The sequence below is a fragment of the Nicotiana tabacum genome, chromosome 24 (genome assembly GCF_000715075.1).
Source record: "Nicotiana tabacum cultivar K326 chromosome 24, ASM71507v2, whole genome shotgun sequence".
In the NCBI taxonomy this organism is placed as follows: Eukaryota; Viridiplantae; Streptophyta; class Magnoliopsida; order Solanales; family Solanaceae; genus Nicotiana; species Nicotiana tabacum.
Window position 1 is genome coordinate 110,851,655 of NC_134103.1, and position 11,108 is coordinate 110,862,762.

Sequence of the window (11,108 nt, forward strand, 5' to 3'; positions counted from 1 at the left end):
GGCTCTAATTTTCAACTCATGCTTACTTTTGGCGCATAAATTTCACTTTCAATCCTTGCTTATTTTTAACGCATGAACTCCTACTTTTAATCATGCTCACTTTTAATACAGAGCTTCAATATTTTCATCAACTCGTGCTCACTTTTAATACACAAGGCTCGACTTTTTCAACCCAACCTACTTTTAACCATGCCAAACAACAATGATGAATTATATGAAGAACTCGAATCAAGTTTCTCAAGAAAAAAATCAGGCCAATAAACGAGAATTGTTAGGATTTTGCCCTGATTGTTTTACCATATTGGATTTTATCTTTATTTGAAGGAAGGGAAAATAATTTACCATAATTGATTTTACTTTTTCTAGAAAAGAAAATATAGATTTTTTTTCATATTTAACAGACTCCTTACTTGTAGGAAAAGGTTGTGGACCTTTATAAATTGAGGCTCCATCCTTCACACAACAACAATAGCATCCACAATGTAGTCACTAACAGAGTCTTGTTTCGGGTGAGAATTTATTCTTTCATAAGTTTTTATTTTATTTTAAATATTAGTAGATATGTAGGTGACTTGACCAAGCCATATTAATATAATATGCTTTTTATTATATTTCTTTTTGTCTGATTTATCGTTATCAATGTTTGCTTTGTTAACTTTCGCATGACGCTTTGTGATTTTCGAACCCTAACACTAAGCACTAACCAAACAACCCTTAAAGTAGCAACTGGAGGAAAATTCGACTTGCCTACATTGATTTTATGATTTAGAATGGTACTTCTAAGCCTTAGATTTGTGATTAAGTTTTAATAATGTGATATCATCATAGTTCAAAAGATAAGTTGGGTTTCAAAATTCAACCCATGATATAAGAAAATAAAACTTTGGATTCCCGAAGCTAAATTAGTCGAGTGTAATATGAATGAGCAAAGTGAGGAGTGTCTCTAACATTTTTTGTTTTGTTTTAAAGTATTCTTATTCTTCTTTTCAAATGGCTTCATGTAGTATTTAAGATGTTTTAATAGGGAGTTATTTAGATTCTAAAGCAATAAACGAAACTACGCATAACTTTTATTTATCATCAACGCGCAATTGACAATTATTTAGCAGAACTGAAAATTTAAGCTAAACTACGATTTTGATTTTCTTCATACATTACTAAAAGCTTTGTCTCCAGATTCTGAATCTCCATTCCAACTGTCCCTTGCATCTGGAATATTAAATAAAAATAAATTAGAAAAATGTCAATAGTTTCTTTTTTAGTCACGTAAATTAAAGCTTTTAAGAAATTAAGTTGTTTCTCTTCAAAAACAACCATCCATTTTAAGTGCATATATAGACATCTTTACTTTGGTTGCCTACGTTAGCTACTACAACAAAATTATATTGTTTAGTAACTAAAAATGCTTACCGCCTATATTATTTTAGGGGATAATTGTACTGTTGAATTGTTGATCCCTCAATTATTGATAAATTCTGGATTTGATCCTTGTAATATTTGGCTAAGAACATTTAATCTTTAATTAAAATAATATGTGTGTTTTTGGTCCCTTTGTATAGTCAATATGTGATATTTAGACTATTTTTACAAGTATATTACCTTCAAATATGAAGTAATAGTACAAACTTAACAACACATTGATAATTGAATGGCTTAGCACTATGTTCACTGCCAGAGGGATCAAAAGTGCACATTTTAATTAGTTGAAGGTTATATGTGCTTAACCAGAAATCATAATTCCCGAATAGGGCAACCTTTCGAACTGCTGCTGAATCCATGGGCAGGCAAGAGAGAACCAGGCGAACTGAAAGATCTTAGTAGCCAGAGGAAAAGAAAGCAAAAGCGATTCCCGTAGTAGCGGCGGGCGAAATGGGAGCTGCCTAAACCGTGAAAACGGGGTTGTGGGAGAGCAATACAAGCGTCGTGCAGCTAGGCGAAGCAGCCCGAATGCTGCACCCTAGATGGCGAAAGTCCAGTAGCCGAAAGCATCACTAGCTTAGGCTCTGACCGCGTGCCTGTTGAAGAATGAGCCGGCGACTCATAGGCAGTGGCTTGGTTAAGGGAACCCACCGGAGCCGTTATGACCAATATCAAACTTTGTCAATATTTGAGAGACTAATTTCCCTTATTTTAATGTTATCAAAAAATAGATTTGTGACTTTACTTTTATATATAATGGATTCAGTGATGACCCTAGTGAAATTAACCCCAACTCCAATTTGGTTTTGGGTAACTTATTTCAAATATAAAGAAAAGGCCAAGTACCTGAAAGTGCAAGCTGTGAAAAATCTTGTCTCCAAAAGATTTAAAGGACGTTGCATTTAGCAAAAGAATCCCATCTTCCTCTAAAGTTTGAAATGCTTCTGAAATTGGAAAACCATTTGTCTGAGTTGTAGAGATGTGTACCAAAACCTGCCCATTACAGAGTGGACTTGCAAAAATAGATGTTGAAGATGCAGAAGAAGTTGTATTTCTCTTATTATTATAATTATTAGGCTGGACTAATGAATCTGCTTTCTTTGATAATATGGTTGATAAAAGCAAATCCTTTGTTTGACTTAATCTCTCAATTTCCTTCTTCAGCTCTGGTATGTATTCTTGCACATAAGATACTGTTGCTGGAAAGCTTAGCTTTTTCTGTAATTAAAGAGACATATATAGGTTAAACAACTTAATTAAAATAGATTTATGAATTACAAAACCAAAGTTTATGTCATGTGAATCATTGTTATCTTCTTTGCAATCTCCTAATTAGGTATCTAGCTCTCTAATTAAATTAAGCTTGTCCTTTGAGTCAGGTCTGACAAAAAAAAGTTAGGCTTTGTAAATTTTGTTTCACACAATCATGTCATTTATAAGTTCATCACAAGTAAATCTCTTCAACTATTAATTAGTAATCTAATAAAAATAGCAATCAACATGCTATAATATGCTAAACCAGACTAGACTATCCGTGTATATAACTTAAATCTCAAATATAAAGAAACACATAAATAGAGACGGTGTTTTTCCTATCATCACTAGCATTTAGTATGTAAACTAAATTATTTTCTTGAAATTACGTACAACGTTCTTAAGAGATAAATACACAATTTTTATGTATCGAAGAGGGACTTTTGTATTACAAATATATGGATTTTACCTTTTGATGATTAGCAGCAGGAAGCAGAGAACGAAGAGTGGAATAAAGGAAATTCATCTTCTTCCGTCGATTACGCTCACTTGCGTTATGGCTTAGCTTCTTCGCCATTAATGACTGATTATCAAAGCTTTTTTCTTTAGAATATGAATATTGAATATTATCAATATGTAAACCTTCAAACGAGTCGTTAGTAATCTCATTTTGTAGAATATTATTCTGCTGATCATAGTTTTGTGGTTCTTCAAAGGACCATTCAGTATTCATGTTTGGAAAAATACAAGAGGAAAAAACTAACATTTTTAGAAGGTTTCTTAAGGAGAAATAATATTACTTTCCTAAGAAATTGGGGAGCGACTATCTTCCGTATTTATACAAACTGCTGTAACCGTTCATATGCTTTTTGTTTATTTTAATATCTTGGTTTCTGTTTTCAAATAAAAAATTACAGTTTGACATTAATTAGATTAAAAAAACAACGTACTTAATATTAGTTTAATCAGGGCTGAAAAACAATTAGTTAAGTTATGCACTATGCTTGGTGCAGTTTAATTTGGTGCGTTTGGTGTAACTTTTCTTATGTAATCAACAAAAACGTTAAAGGAATAATTTAACTTTATGTCACTTTTCTTTTTATCAAACACACAGATTTGAGATATGATCTGAACCTGGATCTCATGTAAGTAGTTGACTAGTTGTGAAAGAAAGAATGGATATAGGTACTAGTTATTATAAAGCTAATAAGAAATTAGGGAATACACAGCTTGAAAGCTTATTAATTAGTTAATAATGTAAATATACTCCGGTTACAGAAACTTAAAAAATGGGATAGAAAAACATATTAGTTTAAAAATGTCAAATATTTTCGGACATCTCAAATAAAACGTTGCCGTTAATTTCGGGACATCTAAAAACAAAAAGGATGTCATGTAAATTAAAATGTAGTAATCAACAAAAACTAAATAAAAGAAAAAAAACTTCTAAAAATGTTTTACCATGGGCCAGCCCTATAACACTGGTGGATGTTTATCGAAAGCCAATGTGTAGATCTCATCCATACCTTTCTCGGCCTTATTGGCTAGACTCAAGTGTAGTATTTGTAATAATAAAATTAAAAAAAAGTTTAGTTAGTTCTTATCCGTTTAATATTTGATAATTCAAATTTTTTAAGGTGAAGATACATCAAGGCAACTTGCTACGCATCCAAAGGCGAATTCAGAAATATTAGAACATGGGTGTACTAATAAAAAAAGAGAAAAAAAATATTAAATGAGAATTGATCCTTGTTCGTATAGACAAATAACTCAACATTCAATTACGTGCACCATTTTAGGAACCGGTCCAAGAGAACCGAAAGATAATATTACATCAATTCTAGGAAATATATACATAAAATATCTGGTTTGGCGGAGAGACCATGAGTTCACATGCCTCATATTTTAGACCGTAAATATGTCCCTGCACGCATTGCCGATGTGTTGCACTACTACTCGCGCTAATGCGTCCTATCAAAAAAAAAAAAAAAACTCATCCTACTTTAAAATTATGTGAGTTGAAATCATATGTGAAAAGAATATGGCAACTCTTCCTCCTACAGAATTTAGTCCCTCAACAGTTTGTGTGAGATTTTTTTTTTATTTCTCACTTGGTGTCCGGTATCTGTATTGGAGCCCGACTATATCCGAATTCGCGCCGGGTAGGGCCCCATTCGAAAAACGTTCCCTGTCAAGGATTTTTCTATACCAGGACTCGAACCCGACAGTTTGTGTGTGTCTAAAAGCCAATTTGATGACGGAGAGTAAGTAGTTGCGAAGAAGGATTGTATAACTATTAAATTACCTAATAAAGTTAAACAAAACTTTGATTATCACTGAATAAAGAGTTAAAACTCAGTATGAAATAGCGTGTGCATGTATGGACAACGCAAGCCAAGATTAAGCAACCATAATACAAGCTCGAGCCAAAGTTGGTGGGGCACGTGGGAGGAGTACTTACGTTTCTATACAATATACCCTTCTTATATTAGGGCAACAACCCTTTTTAAAATTCTATCTTACAATTAATTAATTGCTTCCAGATAATTTGATATCATCATCTAGATCATCCAAGAATCCTTTCCATTTTTCCTTCTTTGTTAAATTTATGTCTCAATAGTTTACGAATTATTTTTTTTTTATTTTTTCCAATTTATGTTAAGTTGGTCCAACTATGATTGCATGAAGACGACTAAAGAGAGAGATGGTGTTGCATTTCGGACATAATTCTCAACGATTTTTTATTAATCTATCAGATTTTAAAAAAGTAATTTTTATTTGACACAGTTGATTTATCTTCCTTGGCTATTATAGCTGAGGAATCTCGCTACAATATCATGGATGTATGTTAATTGACAGTCAAATTAGTACTAAACAGGCGCAAATTTTCTGGCCACATATAGTGTCTATTGACTTGTTAATAATTGTTTATTTTGCTTATTACACCAACATGATGGCCAATGCTAATGTTATATATTTAATCCAAATTTAAAACATTTGAATCTAAGTTGCCATTGTATTTACCTAAAAGTGTTTTAGGTCCAGAATTTTTCCGATCGGAATACTCTTTGAGGACTAGTTATTTATTATGAAAGGGGTGGGATAATGTAGTATTACCGGATTAGGGGTAGGTTAGACTATTTAATGATAGTTAGTTAGAGGTTAAATGTTAGTTAGTAAAGTGTATAAATAAGAGGTCTTTTGTATCGTACTTGTTTGGTTAATAACAGAATATCATTTCTCATTTTCCCTTCTTTGCTCATTTTCCTTCTTCCTCTCTTCTAGCTAGCTAGGGTTTGCTCCATCAGATTCATATATTTAATATGGTATCAGAGCCGCCAGACTAGGAAATTTTGGTCTCGTTTATTGATCCGCATCACTAATTGGTGAATTTTGTGAGTTCAGAGAATCAATGAAAAATGAAATCCTCGTCAATTGAAGCAGAGCAGCCATGGGAGACGCTGTTGAAAACACCACGTCTAATGTCGCCGCAGGTGTAAATGCAAGTGTTAGTGATAGTACTCAAGCTAATGAGGAATTTGTAGTCGATTTTCCTCACAATTACCCGTTGTACCTTGGACTTGCCGATACGAGTGGAGCTCAACTGATCTTGTTTCAATTAACAGATATGGATAACTATACTATATGGAGTCATTCTATGAGGATAGCTTTGCGAGTAAGAAATAAGTTAGGGCTTGAAGAAGGAACATGGAAAAAGGAGAAATTTCGTAAAAATCTATGGGAACAATGGGAGAGGTACAATGCAATTATACTTTCATGTTTAATGAATGCAGTAACTCCACAACTTGTTAGAGGAGTAGTGTTTGGAGCTAGTGTACAAGCTATTTGGGAAGAATATCTAAGAGAGAAATTTGATAAGGTAGATGGCTCTAGGTCTTTCAATTTGCACAAAGAGATTGCAACATTATACCAGGGCACTTTCTCTGTTTCTGTCTATTACACTAAAATGAAGGACCTATGGGATGAATTTAAGGTATTAGTACCAGCTCCCTGTATCTGTGAGAAATCTAGGAATTATGTTTCCTTCATGAAGAGACAAAAGCTGTATCAATTCTTTATGGGATTGAACGACTCCTATGCTCAAGCAAGGAGTCAAATTTTATTGATGTACCCTTTACCTATAGTCAATAAGGCATTCTCAATGATTATGAGTGATGAAAATCAAAAGTCTATAGCTGCTATAGCAGAAAGTCTGGGATTAATATCAGCAACTTTGAATGAGAACTATGAGTCAACTGCCCTATACTCAGCTAGGTCTGGTGGATTTCAAGCCAATTTTAAACATAACAGTTATCATGTCAACAATCCTCAACCACTTGGAAATTATTCGAAGCAGAAAAAACATACAATAAATACTATGATTTCTGCAAAAAGAAGTGACATAAGAGAGAGAATTGCTGGAAGATCAATGGTTATCCACAGGGGTCTAAGCCTAAGAAGAAAGGGGGAGCTGCTTCTTACAATGTCTGCATTGAAGATCCAAATATGTCTTATTACTCTTAGGTACAACCATTTATGCAGGTGCAAAGTCAGGCTCAAGCTCAGGCTCAGCATATGCAGATTTAAGCTTCATCAGGATTGCAATGCAGAGGCAGTCTTCAGGCTCAAGGGATAGTTCATCAGGGAGACAGCCAGTGGCTTGCACTTTCACTAAGGAGCAATATGAGCAGATACTGTAGATGCTAAACAAAAGTTCTCTATCAGCTCCTTCAACAAACATGGCAGCAGGTACTAGCAGTGTCTTCTTGGTAAGCCATAAGCCTCCAAACTGGATTATTGATACAGGAGCCACCAATCAGATGGTGTCTGATTTGAAGCTATTATCTAAGTCAAAAGAAATCAAACACAGTGATTCTAAGAAAGTTCACCTACCCAATGGAGATGTAGTCTATGTTACACATATGGGTACAAGTCCTATTTCAGCAAGAAGTATACTCAAAAATGTTTTACATATTCCAAAATTCAGATATAACCTACTATATGTAACGACCCGACTTGTCATTTTGAGAATTTACGTTCCGTTCAGTGACTTAAGGTCCTGAGCAATTTCGTATTATATTATGACCCGCATATGGGATCGAATTTAGTTTTCGGAAGATTCGGAATTTAAGTGAAAGAACAATTCTCATTTTTGAAGCTTAAATGAAAATAATTGACCGGAGTTTGATTATTGAGCAAACGGCTCCGGAATGGAGTTTTGATAATATCAATAGCTTCGTATGGTAATTTCGGACTTAGGCATATGTTCGAATTTGGATTTGGAAGTCCATAGGACAATTCAGCACATTTTGGCGAAAAGTTGGAAAATGAAGTTCTTGAAATATTCATAAATTCGACCATAAGTCGATTGGTTGATAACGAGGGCGGATTTCGGTTCCAAAAATTGGAACAACTCCATTACGTCATTTATAACTTATATGTGCAAATTTTATTGGTTTTAAAGTCGTGAGAATTTTTAAGTATTAAATTGGAAATTGCTGACACTTATTAAATCCTTATTTGCATTCGAAAGATTTTATCTGAAGAATTTTATTCGAAGGTTATTTATTTGTAAAAATTATATTCGAAAGATTTTTATTTGAAGAATTTTATTCGAAAGTTATTCATTTGAAAGAATTATATTCGAAAGATTTTATTTGAAGAATTATATTCGGAGATATTTATTTGAAAGAATTATATTCGAAAGATTTTATTTAGAGAATTATATTCTGAGATATTTATTTGAAAGAATTATATTCGAAAGATTTTATTTGAAAATTATATTCGCAGATATTTATTTGAAAGAATTATGTTCGAAATATTTTATTTGAAGAACTATATTCGGAGATATTTATTTGAAAGAATTATATTCGAAAAGTTTTATTTGAGGGAATTATATTCGAAAGACTTATAGATAAAAGATGTATATTTTGAAGGACTTGATTAATTGGTTGTGCTGTGTTCATTATTCGTTTGGGCAATTTTTATGATGTTCTTGTTGCCTTGCTATTTATATCACTAGTTGATTATTGTTGTTATCATTGCTAGTTATTTTCCAGTACTATCGTATACTGCTATATTGCACAGGTTGTTTGACTAGTGAGTGTCTCGAATGTACCTCATCACTACTCCACCGAGGTTAGTCTTGATACTTACTGGGTACCGACTGTAGTGTACTCATACTATACTTTCTGTATATTTTTGTGCAAAGCCAGGTATTGGAGATATCGGATTCGGGCAGAGATAAGAGTGTGATTGCAAGGATTCAAGGTAGGAATACTTGGTCATCGCAGTCCCTTGGAGTCTTTCCATTATATTGTACTATCATCTCTTATTCGAACAGTATTGTATATTCGATTTTTGAGATCATTGCATATATTCAGTTAGAGTTTGTGACTCTGTATTACTAGTCTTGGGAGGTTGTTATAATTATTTTCGTTGTTGGTTTCAACACTTGTATGGAATTATATGTTTTAAAAAAGGCTTGAATTGTAATTGTAATCGACTTACCTAGTCTTAGAGACTAAGTGGCATCACGAAACCTGTGGTGTGATTTTGGGTCATGAAACTATCAATATCCAAGGCAACAAAAGACTTACAATGTTGTTTTGCCTTTTACCCTGACTTTTGTTTGTTTCAGGATCTCTACATCGGAAGGGTGAAGGAGATTGGTAAGGAACATGATGGTCTCTATATCCTAATCCTTCATGCAAATAAGAGAAATATAGAAATAGTATTGACAGTCAAGGATACTGTAGAACCAAAAAAGGAGGAAGACATTGACTTGTGGCATATGAGGCTAGGACATGTGCCTTCTGGATTGTTAAAGAAATTATTCCCAGTTAAATCCGACAAGTATGTTACAGTTGTGAATAAATGCCATGTATGCCTACTAGCTAAGTGTACTAGACTCCCATTTCCTAGCAGTAGCATAAAAAGCATACAATGTTTTGGTTTGATGCATGCAAATGTATTGGGTCCTTATAGATTGCCAACAGTTGATGGAAATAAATACTTCTTGACTTTGGTCGATGATTTTTCTAGAATGACATGGCTATTCATATTGAAGTTCAAGTCTGATGTGTGTGTAGTTCTAAAGTTCTTCATGTCCTATGTGAAAATACAATTTAATAAAGTTGTTAAGGTGATCAGAACAGATAATGGATTGGAGTTTGTTAACTCCACTTGTAGTAAGCTCTTTAATAGTCTTGGAATGATACATCAGAGAACCTGTGTCTATACTCCTAAGCAGAATGGAGTAGCTGAAAGGAAGAATAGATACATTCTGGAAGTTGCTAGAGCAATGAGATTTCAGGCTCATATACCTCTGAAATAGTGGGGGCACTGTGTCTTGGTTGCAGTTCATATTATCAATAAGATGCCTTCATCAGTCTTTAATGGTGTCTCTCATTTCCAGAAGGTGTACAATAGACAACCATCACTAGAGCACCTAACGGTGTTCGGTTGCCTATGTTATGTTAAAGCAGTTCAAGAAAGGGACAAGCTGATGCCAAGAGCTATACCAGCAGTAATGATGGGATATGCAGCAACCTAGAAGGGCTGTGCTCCTAAATCTTACTAACCATTATTTTTTTTGTCAACAAGGATGTTATATTCTAAGAAATTGTCTTTCCATTTAGACAGGCAAGAAGCAAATATTCACCAATCTTTCTGCAGCCTAATACAGCACCAGATTATTCTCAGTTGATAGAAACTCCACATGTACCTGTCATGGGACACAGTGATGATCATGACAAAGTACTACCACAACCAAACATGGGAGATACAATTGATGTTACAAAAGCAGTTCTTCATGATGTTGAAGCTGCAGGTGAAGCAGTTCCACCAGCTCAAGAAGCTCTTGATTAAGAACAAGTGCAGTATTCATTTCCTCAACGATCCTTCACTGCTCCACTAGTTGTAGAGAATGAAGTCAGAAAATCATCCAGACCCAAGAATCCTCCCATCTGGCTGAAGGACTTTGTGTCATTGAATGTTCATGAGTATGTCCCTTATGCTATTGCAAACTATGTTTCCTATACTCAAGTATTCCCTAAATACCAAGCCTATCTATTAACCTTATTTTCTATTGTGGAACCTATTACTTTTGTTGAGGCTAGTCGAGATCCTAGGTGGATAGAAGCTATGAAAGCTTATATTGAGGCACTAGAAAGCAATCATACATGGGACATAGTTACACTTCCCACAGAAAAGGTTCTAATTGGCTGCAAATAGGTGTATAAAGTCAAATACAAGGCCTCAGGTAAAGTGGACAGATTTAAAACTAGACTAGTAGCTAAAGGGTATAGTCAAAAGGAGGAAATTGACTACCAAGAGACATTTTCACCTGTTGTGAAGATGGTGACAGTAAGAACTGTACTGTCCATAGCTGCAGCTCAGAGATGGCATATACATTAAATGGATGTGTACAATGC

General features: G+C 34.1%; 2 protein-coding genes across 2 annotated transcripts; one reads left to right on the top strand and one right to left on the bottom strand.

Moving 5' to 3' along the window:
- Positions 1-1,119: 1,119 nt before the first annotated feature.
- On the bottom strand, positions 1,120-3,406 carry LOC107828347 (transcription factor ORG2-like). Its single transcript, XM_075247746.1, has 3 exons — positions 3,143-3,406; positions 2,266-2,637; positions 1,120-1,209 (listed from the first exon to the last, which is right to left on the bottom strand). Exons 1-3 carry the CDS (start codon positions 3,404-3,406, stop codon positions 1,120-1,122), a joined length of 726 nt encoding a protein of 241 aa, XP_075103847.1.
- Positions 3,407-10,051: 6,645 nt separating this feature from the next.
- LOC142178406 (uncharacterized) lies at positions 10,052-10,908 on the top strand. The gene is made up of 3 exons (XM_075247747.1): positions 10,052-10,201; positions 10,318-10,504; positions 10,592-10,908. Exons 1-3 carry the CDS (start codon positions 10,052-10,054, stop codon positions 10,906-10,908), a joined length of 654 nt encoding a protein of 217 aa, XP_075103848.1.
- Positions 10,909-11,108: the final 200 nt, after the last annotated feature.